Genomic DNA, 27,604 nt, shown 5'->3' on the forward strand with positions numbered 1-27,604 from the left:
ACCTTCCATACACAGATGGCGTTGAATTGAATCAATTCAAATGCTCTCTACATCTCATATGGTTCTGTTGATCATTATTAGTTGTCAACGACACTTTTTTCATCTTTTCTACTACAAAAATTAAAACTGCTTTCATTAAATTACAACTTGTATGATTGCCGGATAAACTATAAAATTATTCACTGAACTATTTCACATTTTCTTCTTCTTCTTCTTGTAGTAGGACGAGGTCCTGTTAGGTCTGTCATCTGCCCTCTTGTGACGCCGATGTCCAGCTATCGTATCAGCGTTTTGGGGGTCTACCGATTGGGCGTCTTGTGTCTGGTTTCTGTGTTTTGGCCCCTTTGGCAATCCGTTCTGGAGCCATTCGTTCTACATGGTCTCTCCATTGTCGGCGTCTTGCTCTTACTCATCTTGTACTCCCAGTTCTCTTAAGGTATCTGTGTTGGGTATTCTATAGTGGAGTGTGGTACCCTTTATTGTTCGTCTCTGCTGTTCTCATTTTTCTCTTTGTTTGTGTTGTGTCTGCCCTTGTTTCTGCGGCATAGGTTAGTATGGGTCTGATACAGGTCTTGTAGATTCGCGTCTTACTTTCTATGCTCATATATTTGTTTCTCCATATAACGTCCCGTAAATATCCCGATATTCTAGTTGCTTTTAGGCATTTTATGTCTAAAAAATATTAAACTTAAATAACAAAACCTTCTAGAATATTTGAAATCTTTCAAACTATCGAATGATTTGCTGGAATCACTTGTAAATTTGAATTTTAGCGATTTTTTTTTGAAAATTAACACGCAAAAAAGATTTATCTTGTCGAACGTGAAAATTCACTAATTCCAAGAAGTATTTATTGTTGTTACTTATTCAACATAATCAAGAGTTTTATCTTCCGTTCATCTCCATTGAAAACGGTTCTTTCTTGTTGTTTATTCTCAACGTAATATTTTACTGGTAAATTTTTTGTTCTCGTCGAACCAGTTCGAAGATTTTTCCAAGATGTTCCATATCTTTTTTGCGTTTTCATTTATATCTATAACGGCAGAATCAACTTGACCTTTTTCGTTAATTAATCTCAATAGCTTTAAACAAGAAACGCGGTCAATGTAATGGATAAATTTGACTTTATATATTTTGTAACATATGTATCGATCCGCTCTTTGAATAAGTTTGGATTTTTTCGAATATCCGCGTTATATTCCGATAAGAATAAATAAACTTTAATTATAGATATAGATATTTAATTATATATTAATAAAAAAGAAACATCGACATCGATTTTTCCTAAACCGTGTTTCATCATGTAACACACAGTGTACGGATAACACGTAGCAATTCCTTTTAATGAAAACATCTTGTTTTTGGAATCTTCCAAGGATTTATAAGCTGCGCAAATAAAGTGACAGAAAAGCTGAACATAGAAAGCCTTAGCGATGACACCACAAAATACTTCTACCAGCAAAGACTAAGGAAGGCAATAAATGAAAACAAGATCTTGAAAGATGATACCGAAGAACTAGCATGGAAAAGATTAAGTACTAATATAAGGACAGCTGCAGAAGAGGCATTAGGCAAACGAAAGATGAACCTAAACGGAAAGCCCAACACGAAACCATGGTTCACACACGAAATCTGGGACAATTCTGGGAGAAATATTCATCAGACATGGAAAACGACTTATATGGAGGACAAAAAAAGATCTGGAATATGATAAAGAACATCAAAAGACCAATCAATGAATACATCCACACGAAAACAATAACGTTAAAAGAATGGGAAAGGTATTTCGATGAACTCTACGGTGACACAATAACAAGCCAACCCACTGAACAGAAACAAGAAAATATATCTGGGGAAGGAGAAGACATCCAACAACAATTAATATCAAAAGACAAAATTGAAGATGAAAAACAGGAAATCACCAGGGTTGGATAACATTAATAACGAGCTTCTTAAATATGGTGGCATTGACAAGATATACGACCAGAGAAAAGTACCAGAGGAATGGAAAGTAAGCATAACGATCCCCGTCTTTAAAAAAGGGGAAAAGAAAGATCCAAATAATTATAGAGGGATCAGCCTCCTTAGCACGACTTCAAAATTACTCACAAAAATTATTGCAGAAGAAATCTCAAGTAGCGGCATGAGCGAAGAACAACAGGGATTTAGAAAAAATAGATCAACCATAGACGCCATATTCATCTTAAGACAGATTGCCGAAAAGGCCATAGAGTAAAGTGTAAGAGTAAACAACGAACTATCCAGTAAAATGCCAGTATCAACAGGGATCAGACAAGGAGATAGTCTCAGTCCAATACTCTTCAACATTATAATGGACGAAATCATAAAAGAAGTCAAAACGGCAGGCAAAGGATACAGAATGGGAAAACATGAGCTTAAGATAGTTTGCTAGGCTGATGACGCCGTTGGGATATCCGAAGACATTACGCTCAATCACAGGGAAAACACTAAGAGACAGAATAAGGAGCAATGAAATTAGAAGAATGTGTGACGTTCCGGATATAGTGAGATGGGTCAGAACTAGAAGAAGAGCATGGAGAGATCATGTCAATAGAATGGACGACAATCGACTGACGAAAATCGCAAAGGAAGAGAGACCCAATGCAAGTAGACCGCCTGGGAGACCACCAAAGCGCTGGTTTGAGAGCTGGTCCTCGGAGTCACAACTTAGGCTGCCTCTTTGAAAACACAAGACATAGTCTTAAAATAAGAAGAAGAAGAAGAAGAAGCAAATAAATTTGATAGGTTGTATCCACTCTTTGTTAAACGTTTTTATCGCTTTTTCACTAGTATAAACCAAAAGTTGAATGAAAAGATTTTTTTTAGTGTTGAATAAATTTTCACCGCTTTATAATGTAACTTTGATTGGATCTGCTACAAACTATCGATTCACTTTAAATATCTAAATGATATTTCACCTTTTTTTGATCTGAAATAAGATCTTTTAATTCCGAGTGAGTTTTCCTCCATTTCGATAACACAGAAAACACAGAAACGGCTCTTCTTCTGAGACAAATATCCTGGTACAACGTGTTTCAAATTCGACGTAGATAAATATTTGGTTTCTTCACAGTGACTTTTGTAAAGCGAAGATTTACTCGCACATTTAACGGAATTAATATTCGATATAATTTTTTCCAACCACTTACTTAGAAATATAGACAGTAACTAACATAACAAACTCGTTCATAGCAATGTTATCTCTCAAGATATGTCTTGAGCTTATTCAGCAAAAATTTTTATCGCTAATGATGAAATGTAGTTTCAAATTACTTGTTTATAGGGTAATTCAATTCACTACCGAAATTGAAAACGTTAATAAATATATTAAGACTCAAATCGTGTTTCTACCGAATTATTTTCGTATATATACATAGCAAATATTTTATATTTAATTACGACGTCTCCTTATGATTATCATTTGAAATAAAAGAAGCGTTTAAAATATTTATTTGGCACACGGGTAGTTGTGTCCATTCAATTTACATTCAGGCTAAATCACAGTTTGGTTTTTATTAAATGAGAAAATATATATACAATACTTAGTTATAGCGAAAGTAAATATCTAAAGCTAAATATAATATTACAAATTATTCATATTTAGTTGTACTAAATTCATAGTAAAGTCGAAATTGAGTAACACCCTGTATAAATGTAATTAATGACGGTAATTATACACTTTCACGGTCACCTGGTTTTTTGCCTCTAGAAAATCGAAAACTGGATGGATTTTAATGATCTTGGTCTCAAAATGTTCCATTTTACGGCGGATTTATAAAAAAAAAATACGAAAATTAAAAAAAATAAATATTTTTTACAGTTTCATGACTTTAAATGCAAAAAAAATGACTTTCTACATATAATCCTTCGTAACTGTTTCTGACGTCGTGGAATCAAGTTCGTATATTTTTTTTCCGCAATTTACATAATAAAATGAATATTTTGAAAAAAAAGTTTTTCTACTATTTAAGGTTTAAAACTATTAAAAACCGCAAATTCAACCACTACCCCCGTGTTTTTAATAAATTCGTCGAAAAATGGAACATTTTGAGACCAAAATTATAAAATTTATCTATTTTTCGATTTTTAATGGTCCAAAAACTATTAACATTGAAGAATATAGTAGGAAACTATTCACGAAAATTGATTGTTTTTCATTGATTTCATTTTAAGCTATAAAAACTGAAAAAATCATTCTTTTTGGATTTTTTTTAAATTGTTTATTAATTTATGTAGAATACAAAAAAATATAAGAACTTTATAAGAACTTTTTGTAAAGGATTATTTTGCAAAACCGTTTTTTTTTTACGATTTAAAACAGTAAAACTGTGAGAAATTTTCATTCCAGCTATTTCTACTATTTTTTTAAAAAAATCTGCCGTAAAATGGAACATTTTGAGACCAAGATCATTAAAATCCATCCATTTTTCGATTTTCTAGAGCCAAAAAACCAGGTGACCGTGAAAGTGTATAATTACCTTAATGACAAAATAAATCGGAGTTCGACGCTCAAAAAAATGATTTATGGATTTATAAATGAGAATGATGTTACTAACTAAATGATGAAGTAAAATTCTATTAAAAAAATCAATGGCTATTGCTGAATCAATGTTTTTACGCCATTGTTTAACACGGAAGTATATTTAATCTCAACAGGTGACTAATTTGAAGAGCACCCGAATAAAAAAGTGTATTTACAGCTTTAATTTGAAAAAAAATGAAAATTATATCGTACATCTACTCAAATTTTCTCAAAAAAGTATTTGTTTTATCATATGCGAAAGTTTTTGGAGTTTACTCCTTAAGAATCGATTTGCATATATAAGGGGCCCAGTATGAGAAAAATGTGAGGAGTAAAATCTATCGATGAATGACCTCGTTAAGTTTTTGGTGCGCACCCTATGATGCGCAACTTTCTAATTTGTCAGTGTCAACATACTTATATTGCTGTTAATGTGAAGTTTTATTATCATTGTGTTCCGCTAAAGTGAACTGAAAGTATTTTCAAATAACTATGGCAGAAAGAGGTGTAGATGATATTGCCGGAACATCTAACAAACACGTGGTTGCAAGGTACGTTATAATTCATGTATTATATGTATAAGCATGTGCAATTTGTATTTATTAAATATTTTAATAATTATCGATGTAGTTCATATAAATATATGTTTGAAAACAACACATAAAATTAGATAATCAACTTTAAGTTAAATAAACTCTTTTTGCGTCTGGTTAGACTATCGAACTTAAGGAGTAAACTCCAGTCGTGCGTCGGAGCTGACACACACAATTTTCATTTTCTTGTAGTATGTCTACTTCTTTCCGAATTATTCATGTTCTAAATATTTTTTTATAATGAGATCATCTAGTAATTTTATTGTCTTAAAATCGTTTTTCTATATTGCTCATTTGCATTTTGAACACGCTATATCGTTAGAAACGAAATTCATTTTTTTAACAAATATGAAAAATCTATAAGATCGAAATCGTCGGAATTGTCTAGATTGGTCGGCGGAAATTGTGGTTTATTCCTAAGAAAATTTATCGAGTGTTGTCGGAATTCGTGCGCTGACGATGAATCTAATTTAGATAATAGGTAACCACATTGGGCTGTACAAACTTCATCTTTCAAAATTTCTCGTTTCGACCAAAATCTAATCAACTTATGACAGTCGGCTATTCTTAAAGAGGCACAATTTCCCTAAACAAACAAAAATAAAATGAATAAATAGGGGATATTAAGAGAAATATCATTTTTTCTACGTACTCCTTGTGGTGTACAAGTACAAGCGGAACACGGACTCGGAAAATTAGATTCTCCAACCGCCACATATTTATCTCCGATTAAACATCCTCTATGAGCCCCGTATTCTTTCCAAGCACGAATATTAATAGACGGTAGTGAATGACAAGGTACTCGGGGGTTTAAGAAATTCGATGGTAAATCGAACGCGTAACGTTGAATATAATTTGCTACATCCATATTATCGCAAAGAATTTTCGCTAACGAAATTTTTCTTATTTCGGCTAATTGTTGTTCTGTAAACCTCGTCGCAAAATTATCGTTTTCGTACCTTAAAACAACAACTATTAATATATTATCAATCGAGTAATTGGAACGATCGGATTGGAATTGGAAAAAATTATGTTCCAATTACTTACTCACCAAAATCTGTCACATTTCTTCAATTGTCTAAATTGAATACCAATAATACAGGCGAAAGTGGGTCCTACCATACCGCCCTTCACCGCTATTTCGCTCATTCCACCCGGAAATAAATCTATATCATCAACCGATGCATATATACTTTTCAATTTAGCAATACTATCTTGAGTCATTTCTCGATGAAGATCTTCGAAAGTCGTAGCTCTCTTCAAATTACAATAAGCTCTATAATTGTTATAAGATGGAATTCCGTGGTCTCTAGCTCTTTGAAGGTTTCTCGAAATTAAATCAATTCCTACAAAAAATATTAAATAAAATCATTCTTGTGCCGATCTCAATCACGTTTTTTTCGGATGCAACAAACACATTCATAAGACAAACAATTTTATTAAGGATCATTGGAAAAGTCTGTGACTGAAGGATTTGCTTCCAAGCCGTTTTCTTTCACACACACACACACACACACACACACACACACACACACACACACACACACACACACATCTTCAAAGGAATGATATCTTTCGTAAATAATGGAATATCACCTGAAAATGGTATTTTCCTATCTTCAAAAAGGTGATTCGTTACTTCAGCTGTTATAAATTGATCCATACTTTCGATTGGTGTCGAAATAAGTCCTCTCGTAATTTCGTCCACCATGTTTTCTCTTAACATCATGTCCATTTTGAAAAAACCATCTCTTAGAAGTATGGGTGGATTGACGATTTCGTAATTAGCGTTCGCTCTGATGGTATAATTAAAAAAGTTACTTTTAATTGATTCAAACTTGAAATTTTTTGGAGTTTACTCCTTAAGAATCGATTTGCATATATAAGGGGCCCGGTATGAGAAAAATGTGAGGAGTAAAATCTATCGATGAATGACCTCGTTACGTTTTTGTTGCGCACCCTATGATGCGCAACTTTCTAATTTGTCAGTGTCAACATACTTATATTGCTGTAATTGTGAAGTTTTATTATCATTGTGTTCCGCTGTGAATGAATTGAAAGTATTTTCAAATAACTATGGCAGAAAGAGGTGTAGATGATATTGCCGGAACATCTAACAAACACGTGGTTGCAAGGTACGTTATAATTCATGTATTATAACGAGTGGCCCAAAAGTCGCGCAACGCTAACACAAAATGCGCATGAGTTGGTTTCACCCTACTAGTACAAGGTTACGCGTTTCTACCGAATATCTTACAGTTGTTCGTGTGTAAAGGAGCGGTGAGGGTATTTATAAATGTGTAATGAATGTGTAACCATGGCAACGGGATCGAGTTATCGGTTCACAATTGCGGAACGCGTGTTTTTAGTGACCTCGTACTACCGTTATCATGCCTATTATCAAAACATTTTCTCCGATTTTGCCGAAAAATTTCCTAACAGTCAAGTTCCGAGGCGTGAAACTGTGTATCGTTTGATAAAAAGGTTCCAAAAAAATGGTACTGTGAATGATACGAAGCGTTCGGGGCGGCCACGCAGCGTGCGAACTGCAGAAAACCTACACATCGTCGCTGAGTGTTTTGTTGAAACACCGGCGCGATCAGTCCGTAAAGCTTACCATGAATTGGAAATTTCTCGTTCCAGCTTGCAGCGAATAATGAAGGAAGTAGGTATGCATGTTTACAGACCACGTCTTTTACAAGCATTAACAGAAGACGATCCGGACCGCAGACTTCAGTTTGCTGAGTGGTACGTAATTCGATGTGAAGCGTTCAAAGACTTTTTTAAAACCATTTTGTGGTCAGATGAAGTACAATTTAAATTTAATTGGCCGAATCAACAGAAACAAATGCGTATACTGGTCTACAGACAATCCGCATATCACCATCCAAGAAGAATTAAATGTTCCAGGTGTAACGGTATGGCTTGGTGTTTGCTCCTTCGGAAACATTGGCCCTTACTTTGTCGACACAACAGAACAGGTGCTGCATACCTTGATTTGTGGATGGAATTGCGCGAAGAACTGAATAATAACCCGGATTTTTCTGGTCGTGTGTCAACTCTTCAACAAGATGGCGCGCCGGCCCATTACGTTGTAATTGTTCGCGAACTCCTAAATCAAAATTTTCCGGATTGGATTGGTAGACGAGGTCAAGTCGAATGGCCACCAAGATCTCCTGACCTGACTCCTTTAGATTTTGCAGTGTGGGAAATTTTAAAGGATAGGGTGTTCAAAAATGCTTTACCAGATGTGGAGACCATGAAATACATAATCACCAACGAAGTCGATACGCTGAATGCAGATAAACCTACACTTGCGCGCATCTGTAAAGCTGTTAAGAAGCGATGTCTGAAGTGCACAGAACAAGAGGGAGGTCATTTCGAACATCTGTTATGATGCCAAGGAGTCAGCTTTTGCCTTGCTTCAAACTAATTTTGTGTATTTCGTTTTTTTTGCGAATAAATTTTGTACTTTTGCTACGCAATGTCATTTTTTTTCAATTGGTTGCGCGACCTTTGGGCCACTCTGTATGTATGAGCATGTGCAATTTGTATTTATTAAATATTTAAATAATTATCAATATTAATGTCCCGAGTGCATGTCAAATTGTCGATAATTTAATTTTCTCGAGGAAATTATGAGACAATTTGACGTGCACGAGAGGGCATTTTGGCAGACTATTTCCTGAGAAAAATTTAATTTAAAATAAACTTAATTCTGTGTTTAAAATTTGTTATTCTTTAAATTATACCGTAGTTGACGATCATCATATTGGCATTGAATTGGTATCTACGGTAACTTATTGACAACAGTTTTGTTCGTGAAAAAATATTTCAAAATGAGTTTACGTTTTGGGCAGAATTCCACGCAAGTAATAGACGCCGCAGTGGATAAACTAAATCCACTGAATACGAAAAAGTCGAGAGATTCTGCGTGGCGATAGTTTCAACAATTTTGTGATGAACGAAAATACACTTTGAACAAGGAAACTTCTGTCGCACAGCTGGCCGTAATTCTAAGAGATTTCGCTTTCAACATGAGACGTAGTGATGGGGAAGAATATAAAGAAGGTGTTGTCAAAACACTTTGGAATACAGTAGCGAAAATTTTGCAACAAAAATGTTATGAAGAGTTTAACATTATTTTCGATCCTTTTAAAGATGTAACGTTTGAATGCGCCAGAACTGCGAGAGACCCAAAAAGGAAGCAGTTGCAAAAGTGTCCTGAAAAAAGAAAAACAAGTGCATCTAACTTATCAGGACAAGATATTGATAAAATGTGTGCCATTTGGGACGAGTCGACTCCGGACGGACTTCAACGCAAGTTCTTTCATATTGCTTCATATGAACTGGCGTGGAGAGGAGGAGAAGCATGTAATTGCCTTTTGAGTTACTTTGAAGAAGAATTTGACAACTACGGCAACCCTACAGGACGCATAGCTTATAATCCTATTTTTTCTAAGACAGCGCAAGGAGGGAGTCATAGGTTAACAGAAAAAAGATGGTTAGTCCAAAACACCACCGAGCCTGATAAATGCCCAATAAGGTATTTAATGTAAAGCATGATATCAAATAATCTATCATTATAATTTTGCGGGCTTTTTAAAATGTTGAAAGAAAAAAGAGGAAAACATATTACGGTCGATCGTCTTTTCTTAACTGTAAACCCATCATGGATGAAAGAAACATCAAAAGGTTTTTTTTAAAAATTGTCCAGCAGGACGAAATGAAATTTCAAAGTGGACAAGAGATGCAGCGGAAGCTATAGGAATTGACACGAAAAGAATAAAAGTGACAAATCACTCGAACCGTGCTGCGGCAGTTACTCAGCTTGCCAAGGTTGGGGTTTCAGAAAATCAAATTATGAAGGTTACCGGACACTCAAATCAGGCCTCGATAAAGAGTTACTTCCAAGTAAATAGTGAACACCACGAGGAAATTGTACAAAAAATGCGAAATGACAGTAGCGAAGTAACAATGAGAAGTGGTGGAAGCAGCATAGAAACACCATCGTCGGCCTCCAGTAAAGTTGTATATTCTAATTGCATTTTCAATAATTGTTCCTTTTCTTGAAATATAAAATTAAAACCAAATGATGTTTATTAATCCTAGACGAAAATTTGGCACTAGTGCAAATTATCGATAATTTGCACTAGTGCAGTATTATCGCTGAAATTTGATCGTTGCTAGGTAAACATAAAATATTACAGCTTTTTGGTTGGCTTAAATTTTTCGAAGGAAATAGTCGATGTAGTTCATATAAATATATATTTAAAAACAACACATAAAATTAGATAATAATCAACCCAATATGAATTATCGGGCGCATCCACATAAAATAGAAAATTTTTAACCTAACCAAAGATTAATTTTCTTGTCGATGTCTATAAATTCTTCCACGTTATTATGATTTATTTTATAAATAATTTTTAAATATTAACAACTGTAGTCAATAATTCGATAATATTATCAGAAAAATCGACAATATTTTTTCATTTAATAATGTTTTCATATAATTTTCTTTCGAAAAGTTATTTTTTAGCTTATTTAAATAATGTTCATATACTATTTATTATTGTATGTAAAAGATTTAGTGACATAATTATCTTTTTATAACCATTTTTGTTAATTATTAAGATAATATTATATTTTAAATAAAAAATTAATTATAATAATTTGAAAAAAATGTTTATAAAAACCTTTTTTTATCAATTTTCTTAAAGTCGGTTAAAATTTTTATAATTATGCATTTATAAATTTTCTAATTTTTGTTTATACTTTTTGACTGGGAAAAAATCTAAATCTTGAGAGCGAGCTTACAGGTTAAAAAAAAATTAATGAAGGAAGCCCAAAATATTCTGGCAATCAACCAACCCTCTGGGTCCGTCGCACCCGTGATTGCTGCACAGTTGCCACCATCAAGTCCTGATATAGGACCCAGAATCATAGAGCACGAAGCAGTCATCGAAACTGTACCATCGAGGCCATCAATAAAAACGAAAACCTCAAAAAAGAATCAACGTTTCTAGTAAAAGTATATTATTTTCATTAATTAACACATTTACCCTTTTATACAGTATCAATCAAGTTAAATAAACTCTTTTTGCGTCTGGTTAGACTATCGAACTTAAGGAGTAAACTCCAGTCGTGCGTCGGAGCTGACACACACACACACACACATACACAATTTTTTTTAATCACCTCACCTAGGTATATGTGGTCTCAATAAAGAATGGCCTATCCTGAAAGCGGCGGCTGCAAATTCATTAAACGCCGTAGGATTACAATCGGGATCGTAACCTTTAAAATATCCATTAGGTAATAAAGTGAGTTCGTACAAATTCATAGCGTTCCAGCCTAAAAGTCTCGGTAAAAATTCATTGTAAGTTATATGTTGGAATTCGGCCGTCACAATTCTTCTAACGTGCTCGAAAATATTTTCTTCGTCCCAATGAGGATTCAATTTATACAAAATTTCCGATATTCTGTTATGTTCTCGCATAAATATTGTGTGGATCGTTGCCAAAGCTGGTTGTTCGGAAGCGCGCGGATCGCCTAAATTACAACATTCATTATTGAATAGATCGAATTTGATTGTAATTGATATATTGAAAATATTAACAAATTACCTGCGATGAAACATAATCCCGAACGCGATTTACATTCAGGGTGATGTGAACTTTGGGGTAGCAGGGGTTTGCCTTTAATAGGATGATTAGTATAATTCATAATACCTAATCTACTTTTCAATTTTCGCGCTTTACAAGGATTCTCCCCGTAAATCATAGAAGCGTCGAGAAAAGCACTGTTCATGTTCATTTGTTCTCTAGGACCCAAATGTTGTTGAGCCGGTAAAGATCTCATCGAATGGAGACATACTCTTTCGCCTGAAACAACAAAAATTATTAAAAAATATATTGTTAATAACAACTATTAATAAGTATACCTGTTTTAACGTTAAATTCTGGATAATAATGATCGCCGGGAGGTATTGGTAACGGATCACATTCCGGATGTACAGTAAAACGACTGTTACACGACCTGCAATCTGGTATAGATTCCTCGAAACCCTTATGAACAGGTGTAAGTGTTATATCGTGATCTAATAGTTGAGCGAATTGCATCGTCATTAAAGTATATTTAGAATGAATATTACTTATATCGGGATGAATTATCCTTGATACTATTCTAGGATTCGGAAGAGGTAAACCGCTAACGCCAGTCACTATAGCTTTCGATATACCTTTAAACAAACGAAATATAATTTAATAATAAACAATAATTTTATTATAAACGCGTAATTACCATCTTCATATGCGCTAGGTAACATTCTAATGAAAGGAGTTAGGGAGTTTCCCCAATGGGGATGTTTCAAATTATTACAATATCCTGTATAGGTTCTGAAAGGAGACGTCGAATCGCAAATTTCTTTTTCGTCACAATCTTCATTAGGTTTCATTTGTTTGAGTAAATCTGATAAATATATGTTTATATCTAGATTTTTAAGATTTTCCGTCAATTCGTTCCTTAAAATTGGTAATTCTTCATCGATAAAAACGTGTCGTTTCCTTCTACGATGCATAAGCGTATCGATAATTTTGTTAGAAGTCAATTCAAATAATAGGGAACTATTAGCCAGTTGAAGAGCGTCTTTGCTAGCTTTACTAAAAGCTACCGCCGTACCTTGAGGAGACTTTGGGTTAACGCCCCCTACTGTAATCAAAAACAAACCCGATATTTATTAAGTTAGTTGAGGTTAATGCGAAAATACCTACGTTCGGTCCAAACTTTATATTCCATCTTTCTCCTTTCCACGAGATCTTTTTGAGCTTCAGCTAGAGCTTCCTTTAGTACGTACTCATTAATATCCGTTTCGTTTTCTTGATCTGTCCATTCTGTAAATTGTGGAAGTGGATATTGATCACAAGATATGCCAGAATTTAAAAATATATCTTCCTGTATAAATATTTTAGGAGGTAATTTATAAAGTTCCGGAACGTTAGCGCACAAAATACTAGAAAGGGTTGCTTTCTTGATTTCTTTCAATTGATTGTTAGTGAAAGAACTAGGTGGTAAATCGTTTTCGTACCAAAATCTGTCTGATTCTCTTAAAAGTTGGAATTGTTTTTTCAAAATACAGTTAAAAGTTGGACCCAACAAAGAACCTAAAATAGATATATAAAGATATTTCAATATATAAAATTTGTATAAATACCTGGTAAAGGTTCTTCTAAAATGGCCCCGACTATAAGATCAATATCGTCAGGGTTTTTATATAATTGTTCTAAATGTATTAAATTTGATTTCTGGATTCGAAATATTTCTAAATCGGTATAACGTTCGATGGTTTTTAAAGGTTTGTTGCACAATTTTAAATATTCTGTATACGGTGCAATACCATGATCTCTACTCATATGAAGAAGAAGTGCAAAAGTGTCCCAATTGCTCCGTAACGTCACATATATTTGGGCATTTGGTATTAAAGCAGGATTTCTAATTAGGTCAATTACCTTTTCTGCATAACTCCCGGAATTTATCTTGGTCTAAAATCAATAAAACATATGTCGAGTTAATTTGAGAAAATTAAAAAGCGATTCTTCTTTATATTACCAGTGATTGTGGTAACAACGACAGCAATATCGGTAAAGCCGTTACGGCAACTTCATTATATATTCCAGTTCGATTTTTACTCGAATATTTCGAAAATCTACCGTATTTTTTCAATCCAAGATCAAATTCCGTCATGGTTTCCTATAATAACCGTTTGATAAAACAATACTCTTTCTATACAGGGTGATTCATTAAAAATGTCCAATCTCTGAACTGTAGATTCTAGACCTCAAAATATGATGATTCTGCTCAACATGCCTTTTGCAAATATTGCTAGTTTTCGGGTGTTGAAAGTTTAAATTTTGATTTTCGCAATAATTTATTATGTTTTCACAATTTCTCTTTGAAAATTGGCAATTTTACGTTTTTTGGCATGAGAAATCATAATTTGCACTCTAATTTAACATTGCTAATAGCTAGTTACACTTGTTCGTGTTAATTAAATCAAAGTAAACTATTTTTGAGCTAAACTTACAACTGAAATAAGAAAAAAATATTAAAAAGCGTTCAATTCCACAAAAAAAAGTTATTCTTCTTCGATTCGTGTAACTCAATCGGTTATCGAGTTATTTGCTTCTAAAAATTTTAATATTTTCATAAAAAATTTTATTATTCCTTAAATATTTTCTGGATACAAATTCTTTTTACTGATGAGGCAACATTTACCAGACGAGGAATATTTAATTAAAAAAATAATCATTTGTGGGATTCTGAAAATCCACATGCTACGAGGAAAACACATTTTCAGCACGAGTTTAAGGTTAACATTTGGTGTGTGGTGTAATATGTGGGTATTTAATAGGTCCTTTTGAACTGCCAACCAATTTAAATGGATCTCTTTATTTAGATTTTCTTCAAGAACATTTACACGATTTACTAGAGGATATACCTCTCGCTTTAAGACAAAATATGTGGTTTTTGCACGACGGAGTTCGTCAATACTTAAACGAACAGTTTCCGCATCGATGGATTGGTCGTGGAAGTGAGTCTGCTTGGCCACCAAGAGGCCCTGATTTAAATCCTTTGGATTTTTCAATTTGTTCGCAAATGAATGGCATTAGTTTACAAAGAAAAAATTACTTCTCTTCCACAACTGCGACGGAAAATATAAGAAGAGATCTCTACGAAAGCGGATCAAAAAGTGTATTGAAGTAAATGGTGGGCATTTTGAGCATTTGCTTTGAAGTTTTTTTATTTTTGTTTACAAATTTGTTATTGTTACAATATTTAAGGAATAATAAAATTTTTTTTTAAAAGCAAATAACTCGATAACCGATTGAATTACACGAATCAAAGAAGAGTAACTAGCGCCCTCTATTAGCAACGGTTAATTTTAATCTTAATGCTGCTCATGCCAAAAAACGTAAAATTTAAAAATCGAAATTTAAACTCGGAAACTAGCAATATTTGCATAAGGCATGTTGAGCAGAATCAACATATTTTGAGGTCTAGAATCTACAGTTCAGAGATTGGACATTCTTAATGAATCACCCTGTATATAAATTCACCATCATTCCCGCGTATGGAAGAAAATTTATTCAAGGACAAAGGTGAAAAGCGGTAAGTTTTATCATAAAAATAAAAAAAATTGTAGACCATAAAATGATCTAAAAAAAAAACGTATCGATACTTTTTTTCTTACGAGCCCCTGTTTGCGAGATATAAAGAATCAAAAAGTCGTAAGAGATAGATAAAAGAGATTTAAATTAAAAAAAAAATTGGGAAACTTAATCGTCCAAGTCGTAACTTTCAAATTTTTCTTCTTGTTGTACTCATGCATATTATGACGATTACAACTTTTTAAATCGTTATAGCTATAGCTCAGAAACGGTGGCTCGTAGGAAAAAAAGTAATAACACGTTTTTTGTAGATAATTTTAAGATCTACAATTTTTGTCTGAAGTATTTTTATGATAAAACTCACCGTTTTTTTAAAAATTGCGAAAAACCCATATTTTGAACTTTCCATACACGAAATGATATAGCTTCACTGTTATTTTATCTTTAATGTTTATAAAGTAATCATGAATATTTCTAATAAAGTATAATGAATATTTTACCTCTCCTAGAACGAGCGGTAAGAACTCATTATAAGTAATATGTTGAATTTCCGCTATTACAATTCTTCTACTTTCATAAAAGAGATCATCGTCTTTCCATTGTGTATTTATATTCTTTAGCTCTCTAGCTATTCTGTTGTGTTCTTCCATTAAAACAGTATACAAAGGATTTGAAAAACAAGTAGCGCAATTGGATTCATTTATTCTACCTCCTTCGTATAAACGAATCTTGTTCATATCGTCTAAGGTATTCCCGTAAATTGAGGATGCATCCAAAAATGATGTTGCCAAATTCATCTGATCTCTGAATTCTGAAAAATTACCATTAACAAGTTCCGACTTCGATAAATTTCTATACTTTCTAAATTAAATTTGAATATACATCTCTTGTCGTATTATTTGTAAAATTCACATACATTTCCAAAGTAATCACCTGTTGGTTTAGTTTCTAATGATCAGTAACACTTAAGGCGTGACCGAATTTTATTACCTTCTTAACTACCTGATTGGTATAATTGATATAATTCATTGAGTCCTTAAAGCGATATCTCAATTAGTGTAATTGAGCAAATAAAATTTTTTATAAAGAAACGTGAAATTCTGTGTCTGTATATACTATATAATGTTTTGTTTTCGAAAATTCTTACCGAATTTACAACGTTTTATATCAATGGACGGTAACGTTCTCATATATTCTAGACAATCTTCTTCATTTAGATAACTGTTGTAACATTCATCGTGTTTTTTGTTTTTATCACAACAATGCGGATTTTTCAAAGTACCAGTACTGGTTAGATCGTGTAATAATAATTCGCTCCAAGCCGCCAATAAAGCAGTCACGGATTCATGTTTATTTTTCGGATTTTTTCGGAGAATCGAACTCACATGTCGTGAATCAGGTAGTAAATACGATGGATAATGATTTATAGGAAATGAAGTGCCTAAAAACAATAACAAACAACTCAAAAATTTATTAAACTATTCTCAACACTACTTACCATCGGCATAATTAGGTCTTATTAATCTTAATAATTTCTGTCCTCTCGCACCCCAATTCGGATGTCTAACATTATTACATTTGCCCGATGGTTCTCTAAATTTCATAGCGGGACAAGTTCTTTCCTCAACATGTATGCAGTTCATTGTCGATTCTACTTTTTCTAATAACAACGCCTTTTCTACAATGTGTTTAATATCATCGGGAAGCGATTTGACGTATTCGGTTACATTGTAATCGGTCGCGATACAAAAATTTGCGACCACCACAATTAATATTAGTCCAAACCTGTAATAATATTCGCCGATTTTGAAAAATATCTAAGTTGTAGTATTGGTAAATCACTAAGACATTGATGATAAACAATTGATCAAATTATAATATGCCGGACGATTTTATTTGAAATTTAATATCAGTTTCAAATGTTGTTGTATTAGATATTGACATGATGTTAACTGTCACCAATAACACCCCTTCATCCCCATTCGTTATACGCCATTTCTAGAGAAATAATCGTTCCAATATATCCTATTTCCTTTATTAAGATAAATTATAACTAGCTTTTACCCGCGGCTTCGCTCGCATCGAATCCATTAAATAAGTATCAGAAATCATTATAATAGAAAAGAACGAACTCTGTAGCTATATTAGAACCTGAGATATAGATCTGTGAATGTAGAAAAATTTCCAAAAATCCATAACTCCACATTGAATGTCCGCGCCTAGCTCCTCTCCAACTTAACCGATTTAAGTGTTCAAAAACTCAAAAGGAAGAAGGTGTTTCAGCGAGTGTTCTTAAACTAGAACGAACTCTGTAGCTATATTAGAACCTGAGATCTAGGTCTGTGAATGTAGAAAAATTTCCAAAAATCCATAACTCCACATTGAATGTCCGCGCCTAGCTCCTCTCCAACTCAACCGATTTAAGTGTTCAAAAACTCAAAAGAAAGAAGGTGTTTCAGCGAGTGTTCTTAAACTAGAACGAACTCTGTAGCTATATTAGAACCTGAGATCTAGGTCTGTGAATGTAGAAAAATTTCCAAAAATCCATAACTCCACATTGAATGTCCGCGCCTAGCTCCTCTCCAACTCAACCGATTTAAGTGTTCAAAAACTCAAAAGAAAGAAGGTGTTTCAGCGAGTGTTCTTAAACTAGAACGAACTCTGTAGCTATATTAGAACCTGAGATCTAGGTCTTTGAATGTAGAAAAATTTCCAAAAATCCATAACTCCACATTTAATGTCCGCGCCTAGCTCCTCTCCAACTTAACCGATTTAAGTGTTCAAAAACTCAAAAGAAAGAAGGTGTTTCACCGAGTGTTCTTAAACTAGAACGAACTCTGTAGCTATATTAGAACCTGAGATCTAGGTCTTTGATTGTAGAAAAATTGCCAAAAACCTACAAAAATCCATAACTCCACAATGAATGTCCGCGCCTAGCTCCTCTCCAACTCAACTGATTTAAGTGAAAAAAGTCTCAAAAGAAAGAAGGTGTTTCACCGAGTGTTCTTAAACCAAAACGAACTCTGTATTAGAACCTGAGTCTAGGTCTTTGAATGTAGAAAAATTGCCAAAAATCCATAACTCCACATTGAATGTCCGCGCCTAGCTCCTCTCCAACTTAACCGATTTAAGTGTTCAAAAACTCAAAAGAAAGAAGGTGCTTCAGCGAGTGTTCTTAAACTAGAACGAACTCTGTACCTATATTAGAACCTGAGATCTAGGTCTTTGAATGTAGAAAAATTTCCAAAAATCCATAACTCCACATTGAATGTCCGCGCCTAGCTCCTCTCCAACTTAACCGATTTAAGTGTTCAAAAACTCAAAAGGAAGAAGGTGTTTCAGCGAGTGTTCTTAAACTAGAACGAACTCTGTAGCTATATTAGAACCTGAGATCTAGGTCTTTGAATGTAGAAAAATTGCCAAAAATCCATAACTCCTCATTGAATGTCCGCGCCTAGCTCCTCTCCAACTTAACCGTTTTAAATGTTCAAAAACTCAAAAGAAAGAAGGTGCTTCAGCGAGTGTTCTAAAACTAGAACGAACTCTGTAGCTATTTTAGAACCTGAGATCTAGGTCTGTGAATGTAGAAAAATTTCCAAAAATCCATAACTCCACATTGAATGTCCGCGCCTAGCTCCTCTCCAACTCAACCGATTTGAATGTTCAAAAACTCAAAAGAAAGAAGGTGCTTCAGCGAGTGTTCTTAAACTAGAACGAACTCTGTACCTATATTAGAACCTGAGATCTAGGTCTTTGAATGTAGAAAAATTTCCAAAAATCCATAACTCCACATTGAATGTCCGCGCCTAGCTCCTCTCCAACTTAACCGATTTAAGTGTTCAAAAACTCAAAAGGAAGAAGGTGTTTCAGCGAGTGTTCTTAAACTAGAACGAACTCTGTAGCTATATTAGAACCTGAGATCTAGTTCTTTGAATGTAGAAAAATTTCCAAAAATCCATAACTCCACATTTAATGTCCGCGCCTAGCTCCTCTCCAACTTAACCGATTTAAGTGTTCAAAAACTCAAAAGAAAGAAGGTGTTTCACCGAGTGTTCTTAAACTAGAACGAACTCTGTAGCTATATTAGAACCTGAGATCTAGGTCTTTGATTGTAGAAAAATTGCCAAAAACCTACAAAAATCCATAACTCCACATTGAATGTCCGCGCCTAGCTCCTCTCCAACTCAACTGATTTAAGTGAAAAAAGTCTCAAAAGAAAGAAGGTGTTTCACCGAGTGTTCTTAAACCAAAACGAACTCTGTATTAGAACCTGAGTCTAGGTCTTTGAATGTAGAAAAATTGCCAAAAATCTATAACTCCACATTGAATGTCCGCGCCTAGCTCCTCTCCAACTTAACCGATTTAAGTGTTCAAAAACTCAAAAGAAAGAAGGTGTTTCAGCGAGTTTTCTTAAACTAGAACGAACTCTGTAGCTATATTAGAACCTGAGATCTAGGTCTTTGAATGTAGAAAAATTGCCAAAAATCCATAACTCCTCATTGAATGTCCGCGCCTAGCTCCTCTCCAACTCAACCGTTTTAAATGTTCAAAAACTCAAAAGAAAGAAGGTGCTTCAGCGAGTGTTCTAAAACTAGAACGAACTCTGTAGCTATATTAGAACCTGAGATCTAGGTCTGTGAATGTAGAAAAATTTCCAAAAATCCATAACTCCACATTGAATGTCCGCGCCTAGCTCCTCTCCAACTCAACCGATTTGAATGTTCAAAAACTCAAAAGAAAGAAGGTGCTTCAGCGAGTGTTCTTAAACTAGAACGAACTCTGTAGCTATATTAGAACCTGAGATCTAGGTCTGTGAATGTGGAAAAATTTCCAAAAATCCATAACTCCACATTGAATGTCCGCGCCTAGCTCCTCTCCAACTCAACCGATTTAAGTGTTCAAAAACTCAAAAGAAAGGAGGTATTTCAGTGAGTGTTCTTAAACCAAAACGAACTCTGTAGCTATATTAGAACCTGAGATATAGATCTGTGAATGTAGAAAAATTTCCAAAAATCCATAACTCCACATTGAATGTCCGCGCCTAGCTCCTCTCCAACTCAACCGATTTAAGTGTTCAAAAACTCAAAAGAAAGGAGGTATTTCATTGAGTGTTCTTAAACCAAAACGAACTCTGTAGCTATATTAGAACCTGAGATCTAGGTCTTTGATTGTAGAAAAATTGCCAAAAACCTACAAAAATCCATAACTCCACATTGAATGTCCGCGCCTAGCTCCTCTCCAACTCAACCGATTTAAGTGTTCAAAAACTCAAAAGAAAGAAGGTGTTTCAGCGAGTGTTCTTAAACTAGAACGAACTCTGTAGCTATATTAGAACCTGAGATCTAGGTCTTTGAATGTAGAAAAATTTCCAAAAATCCATAACTCCACATTTAATGTCCGCGCCTAGCTCCTCTCCAACTTAACCGATTTAAGTGTTCAAAAACTCAAAAGACAGAAGGTGTTTCACCGAGTGTTCTTAAACCAAAACGAACTCTGTATTAGAACCTGAGTCTAGGTCTTTGAATGTAGAAAAATTGCCAAAAATCTATAACTCCACATTGAATGTCCGCGCCTAGCTCCTCTCCAACTTAACCGATTTAAGTGTTCAAAAACTCAAAAGAAAGAAGGTGTTTCAGCGAGTTTTCTTAAACTAGAACGAACTCTGTAGCTATATTAGAACCTGAGATCTAGGTCTTTGAATGTAGAAAAATTGCCAAAAATCCATAACTCCTCATTGAATGTCCGCGCCTAGCTCCTCTCCAACTCAACCGTTTTAAATGTTCAAAAACTCAAAAGAAAGAAGGTGCTTCAGCGAGTGTTCTAAAACTAGAACGAACTCTGTAGCTATATTAGAACCTGAGATCTAGGTCTGTGAATGTAGAAAAATTTCCAAAAATCCATAACTCCACATTGAATGTCCGCGCCTAGCTCCTCTCCAACTCAACCGATTTGAATGTTCAAAAACTCAAAAGGAAGAAGGTGCTTCAGCGAGTTGTCTTAAACTAGAACGAACTCTGTAGCTATATTAGAACCTGAGATCTAGGTCTGTGAATGTGGAAAAATTTCCAAAAATCCATAACTCCACATTGAATGTCCGCGCCTAGCTCCTCTCCAACTCAACCGATTTAAGTGTTCAAAAACTCAAAAGAAAGGAGGTATTTCAGTGAGTGTTCTTAAACCAAAACGAACTCTGTAGCTATATTAGAACCTGAGATCTAGGTCTTTGATTGTAGAAAAATTGCCAAAAACCTACAAAAATCCATAACTCCACATTGAATGTCCGCGCCTAGCTCCTCTCCAACTCAACCGATTTAAGTGTTCAAAAACTCAAAAGAAAGAAGGTGTTTCACCGAGTGTTCTTAAACTAGAACGAACTCTGTAGCTATATTAGAACCTGAGATCTAGGTCTTTGAATGTAGAAAAATTTCCAAAAATCCATAACTCCACATTTAATGTCCGCGCCTAGCTCCTCTCCAACTTAACCGATTTAAGTGTTCAAAAACTCAAAAGAAAGAAGGTGTTTCACCGAGTGTTCTTAAACTAGAACGAACTCTGTAGCTATATTAGAACCTGAGATCTAGGTCTTTGATTGTAGAAAAATTGCCAAAAACCTACAAAAATCCATAACTCCACATTGAATGTCCGCGCCTAGCTCCTCTCCAACTCAACTGCTTTAAGTGTTCAAAAACTCAAAAGAAAGAAGGTGCTTCAGCGAGTGTTCTAAAACTAGAACGAACTCTGTAGCTATATTAGAACCTGAGATCTAGGTCTGTGAATGTAGAAAAATTTCGAAAAATCCATAACTCCACACTGAATGTCCGCGCCTAGCTCCTCTCCAACTCAACCGATTTGAATGTTCAAAAACTCAAAAGAAAGAAGGTGCTTCAGCGAGTGTTCTTAAACTAGAACGAACTCTGTAGCTATATTAGAACCTGAGATCTAGGTCTGTGAATGTAGAAAAATTTCCAAAAATCCATAACTCCACATTGAATGTCCGCGCCTAGCTCCTCTCCAACTCAACCGATTTAAGTGTTCAAAAACTCAAAAGAAAGGAGGTATTTCAGCGAGTTTTCTAAAACTAGAACGAACTCTGTAGCTATATTAGAACCTGAGATCTAGGTCTTTGAATGTAGAAAAATTGCCAAAAACCTATAAAAATCCATAACTCCACATTGAATGTCCGTGCCTAGCTCCTCTCCAACTCAACCGATTTAAATGTTCAAAAACTCAAAAGAAAGCAAGTGTTTCAGCGAATGTTCTTAAGTAAAAAAGAAGTCTCTATCTTGAATAGAACCTGAGATATTGAGGATAGAACGTGTGAATGTGAAAAACTCCCATAAGTAATGTACAGGTGGAAATCGCTTTTGAGTATAACTTGAAAATGGTGAAAATTAGATGAAATCCGATAGATGATGGCTGATCTGTGCATCAATACCTTTCATTGAAAAAAAAAAAATTAAGCAAATCGGTTGGGTAGAACGCCTGAACGGACTCGAAATGGAAATCATCAATTTTTTTAATAAATAAGATTATTATTGAAAAATTTATATTGAACATTTAATTAGTTACACGTTGATGGAATATTTATTAATTAATATTTTCCTTCAGTTCCTCATTACGTAACTATATATTGTTCAAACAACGATTTCTCCGAGCATTTTACTACATAAATTATGAAGAGCGTTGGAAGTGAATGCGATTCTATTTAAAAAAAAAAAACGATAATTCATGAAAACCTAGAAGGTAAATAAATGTAATTAACGGTAACAGATAGAATGCTTAGATAGTTTTCACGTCAAACGGATTAATAAATCGATATTTCTTTCATTTAGAATATTTGCAAAAATATACAACGAATCAATAACAAATAAATGTTTGAAAGTAAAATCGAAAGTAACATTCTATCGAATGGATTTTATTATATTTTTTGGTCAACGTGAAGGGTCAAGTTTATGGATTACATTAAAAAAAAAGTTATGTTTGATCAACGAAAGTTGACCGGAAAGTAAAAGCGCACCACGTAACATGTTTATGTATCTATTTTTTAGATGTAATCTACTATAATTGTTAGAAAGTCCAGTATTAAACTCTTGAATTGTTTATTTGATTTTAATGTTTTTCCAATCTAATGATTCATATATTTCATATATTCTCATAGTTAAAGGTGATCTAAATAATTTTGAACGTTAAAGAAATTTAAAAACCTAACCTAACCAATCAAATTTTCAAAATAAATAAAATGATAAATATGCAATAATCTAATATCTATAAACTATAAAGATTCATGGTTAAAGTCAAAAAAAAAACAGAATGAACCAATTTAATTTATTATAAACAACGCATATTGTACAACATTTATATCGCTGTATCGCTTTGAATACTAAATATTTAATTCGATCGACTAGATTGTTATGCAATCTAACAACAATTGTTTCTATTCACATTGGGTAATATAATTAGAAGAACCTCTTTGGATATATATCCGTAAAAGAGTTTATCGAAGTTAAATGAAAATATAAGCGGTCATGGGCAAAGAGAAACAGCCACACAGATTGCTCAAACTAAAATTTTAATAGGAAAGGAAATGAAAGCGAAAAACACGCATCATTACAATAAACAAATTTGTTAACCTGAAATGTAAGTAATAAATAAACTATCGGATAAGAAAATTCGTGTTTATTAGGAGTTAAATTTAAAGAAAAATTGAGGAAATAAAAAGAAAATTAATCACTATATAATACGTTAAAAGTTTAATTTTTATCTGGCATGTAAATAAATTTTAGAATAATTTCCTTTCCAATAAAACTATTACCAAGATAGAAATCGATAATACCAACTGCCCCAACCTATTTAGACATTAATTTCGTATAGAAAAAATAAATATTTAACATAGTTGTTAAAGAAAATAAAAACTTACTTAACCATTTTCACTATAAACACAGCACTTCCACATTAAAATTTCCGGTAAATCGTAACAATCGTTGTTGGAGAATACGCTTCTCGACGGTGATGATGTCCACGCCAAGTGGATCTTCTTTGCGACTGCACTTTCTGATCGACATTCCTCATATATCAGAGAAAGGAGTAAAATGTAGGAGTACTATTATTAATACAGTCTCTATAAAATCCGATATATCTATTAAAAAGCTATTTGCATTAGATGAATACACGGTGATTTATCTTTTTAGCGCTTCAAAACTTTTTTACGCGATTCGAAATAAAAATTATATTAGAATATCCTTCAACTTTCTAAAAAAATCAATAGGTATTCACTTTCTCTTATTTTTTTTAGAATAATATACTGAAGAATTGGTTTTAAGCTGTAGATTGTTAGTTATTTGAAATATTTCGGATGCAGTTTTCACAAAATAAAATTTAATTCATTTGATAACCGAAGCAGATCATTTTTTTTTTCTTAATTCTAATTTATTACCGAGTGTAAATTCTGTAATGCTTTTCTAGTTTCATTAATTAAAATAGTACTGAACTTTTGATTTATTTAAAATATCCTAAACTCGTAATCAGTGGCTTTTCTCATTTGATTTAAGATGATTGATTTCGCTCTAATAAAGTCTATTTTCACCTGGATCTGTATACTTTTTGAGATTGTTCATCATCGCGGATCGTTGACAATACTTTTAGCATTATATTTTGTATACAATTGGTATTAACTTTTTTTAATTAAATTCGAATTGATGCAGATTCTAAACATTTTTCATACAACATTCTAATTATATTTTTCTTTGTAAGAACATAATTCAAAGTGTCCAGCTATAATATTTGATACAATACATATTTTTGTTTAATTAGATCCATCAGAAACTTTAAATTTGATATTTTCTAATGTGTGCCATGGATTTTTCAGCAACGAAATCTTTCGATAATTGCGACGTGCAGTAGATAATTTCCAAATAATTTAAGAGTTATACAAAATAGATTTAACGTGTTTAAATTCTTAGAATCCCCCTATAATGCTTGTTTAGTTTCATTAATTAAAACATTACTGAACTTTTGAATTATTTAAAATATCCTAAACTCGTAATCAGTGGCTTTTCTCATTTGATTTAAGATGGTTGATTTCGCTTTAGTAAAGTCTATTTTCACCTGGATCTGTATACTTTTTGAGATTGTTCATCATCGCGGATCGTTGACAATACTTTTAGCATTATATTTTGTATACAATTGGTATTAACTTTTTTTAATTAAATTCGAATTGATGCAGATTCTAAACATTTTTCATACAACATTCTAATTATATTTTTTTTTGTAAGAACATAATTCAAAGTGTCCAGCTATAATATTTGATACAATACATATTTTTGTTTAATTAGATCCATCAGAAACTTTAAATTTGATATTTTCTAATGTGTGCCATGGATTTTTCAGCAACGAAATCTTTCGATAATTGCGACGTGCAGTAGATAATTTCCAAATAATTTAAGAGTTATACAAAATAGATTTACCGAGTTTAAATTCTTAGAATCCCCCTATAATGCTTGTTTAGTTTCATTAATTAAAACATTACTGAACTTTTGAATTATTTAAAATATCCTAAACTCGTAATCAGTGGCTTTTCTCATTGGATTTAAGATGGTTGATTTCGCTCTAATAAAGTCTATTTTCACCTGGATCTGTATACTTTTTGAGATTGTTCATCATCGCGGATCGTTGACAATACTTTTAGCATTATATTTTGTACACAATTGGTATTAACTTTTTTAATTAAATTCGAATTGATGCAGATTCTAAACATTTTTCATACAACATTCTATTTATATTTTTTTTTTGTAAGAACATAATTCAAAGTGTCCAGCTATAATATTTGATACAATACATATTTTTGTTTAATTAGATCCATCAGAAACTTTAAATTTGATATTTTCTAATGTGTGCCATGGATTTTTCAGCAACGAAATCTTTCGATAATTGCGACGTGCAGTAGATAATTTCCAAATAATTTAAGAGTTATACAAAATAGATTTACCGAGTTTAAATTCTTACAATCCCCCTATAATGCTTGTTTAGTTTCATTAATTAAAACAGTACTGAACTTTTGATTTATTTAAAATATCCTAAACTCGTAATCGGTTGCTTTTCTCATTTGATTTAAGATGATTGATTTCGCTCTAGTAAAGTCTATTTTCACCTGGATCTGTATACTTTTTGAGATTGTTCATCATCGCGGATCGTTGACAATACTTTTAGCATTATATTTTGTATACAATTGGTATTAACTTTTTTTAATTAAATTCGAATTGATGCAGATTCTAAACATTTTTCATACAACATTCTAATTATATTTTTCTTTGTAAGAACATAATTCAAAGTGTCCAGCTATAATATTTGATACAATACATATTTTTGTTTAATTAGATCCATCAGAAACTTTAAATTTGATATTTTCTAATGTGTGCCATGGATTTTTCAGCAACGAAATCTTTCGATAATTGCGACGTGCAGTAGATAATTTCCAAATAATTTAAGAGTTATACAAAATAGATTTAACGTGTTTAAATTCTTAGAATCCCCCTATAATGCTTGTTTAGTTTCATTAATTAAAACATTACTGAACTTTTGATTTATTTAAAATATCCTAAACTCGTATTCAGTGGCTTTTCTCATTGGATTTAAGATGGTTGATTTCGCTCTAATAAAGTCTATTTTCACCTGGATCTGTATACTTTTTGAGATTGTTCATCATCGCGGATCGTTGACAATACTTTTAGCATTATATTTTGTATACAATTGGTATTAACTTTTTTTAATTAAATTCGAATTGATGCAGATTCTAAACATTTTTCATACAACATTCTAATTATATTTTTTTTTTGTAAGAACATAATTCAAAGTGTCCAGCTATAATATTTGATACAATACATATTTTTGTTTAATTAGATCCATCAGAAACTTTAAATTTGATATTTTCTAATGTGTGCCATGGATTTTTCAGCAACGAAATCTTTCGATAATTGCGACGTGCAGTAGATAATTTCCAAATAATTTAAGAGTTATACAAAATAGATTTACCGAGTTTAAATTCTTACAATCCCCCTATAATGCTTGTTTAGTTTCATTAATTAAAACAGTACTGAACTTTTGATTTATTTAAAATATCCTAAACTCGTAATCGGTTGCTTTTCTCATTTGATTTAAGATGATTGATTTCGCTCTAGTAAAGTCTATTTTCACCTGGATCTGTATACTTTTTGAGATTGTTCATCATCGCGGATCGTTGACAATACTTTTAGTATTATATTTTGTATACAATTGGTATTAACTTTTTTTAATTAAATTCGATT

General features: G+C 33.0%; 1 protein-coding gene across 1 annotated transcript; it reads right to left on the reverse strand.

Annotated features, from left to right (window-relative positions):
• Positions 1-3,210: 3,210 nt before the first annotated feature.
• On the reverse strand, positions 3,211-24,341 carry LOC130449449 (uncharacterized). The gene is made up of 15 exons (XM_056787263.1): positions 24,223-24,341; positions 16,804-17,090; positions 16,453-16,746; positions 15,806-16,116; positions 13,747-13,887; positions 13,352-13,679; positions 12,912-13,301; positions 12,442-12,849; positions 12,083-12,379; positions 11,766-12,023; positions 11,343-11,691; positions 6,733-6,932; positions 6,188-6,482; positions 5,789-6,095; positions 3,211-5,722 (listed from the first exon to the last, which is right to left on the reverse strand). Exons 1-15 carry the CDS (start codon positions 24,228-24,230, stop codon positions 5,468-5,470), a joined length of 4,128 nt encoding a protein of 1,375 aa, XP_056643241.1. The 5' UTR covers positions 24,231-24,341; the 3' UTR covers positions 3,211-5,467.
• Between the last annotated feature and the right edge of the window lie 3,263 nt (positions 24,342-27,604).

The sequence above is a fragment of the Diorhabda sublineata genome, chromosome 10 (genome assembly GCF_026230105.1).
Source record: "Diorhabda sublineata isolate icDioSubl1.1 chromosome 10, icDioSubl1.1, whole genome shotgun sequence".
NCBI classification, from domain to species: domain Eukaryota; kingdom Metazoa; phylum Arthropoda; class Insecta; order Coleoptera; family Chrysomelidae; genus Diorhabda; species Diorhabda sublineata.

Coding starts and splice junctions, on each gene's coding strand:
- LOC130449449 (XM_056787263.1), bottom strand. Junction 12,380..12,441: donor ACCTAGCGCATATGAAGATG/GTAATTACGCGT, acceptor GTTTGTTTAAAG/GTATATCGAAAGCTATAGTG. Junction 6,096..6,187: donor AAGAAATGTGACAGATTTTG/GTGAGTAAGTAA, acceptor TGTTGTTTTAAG/GTACGAAAACGATAATTTTG.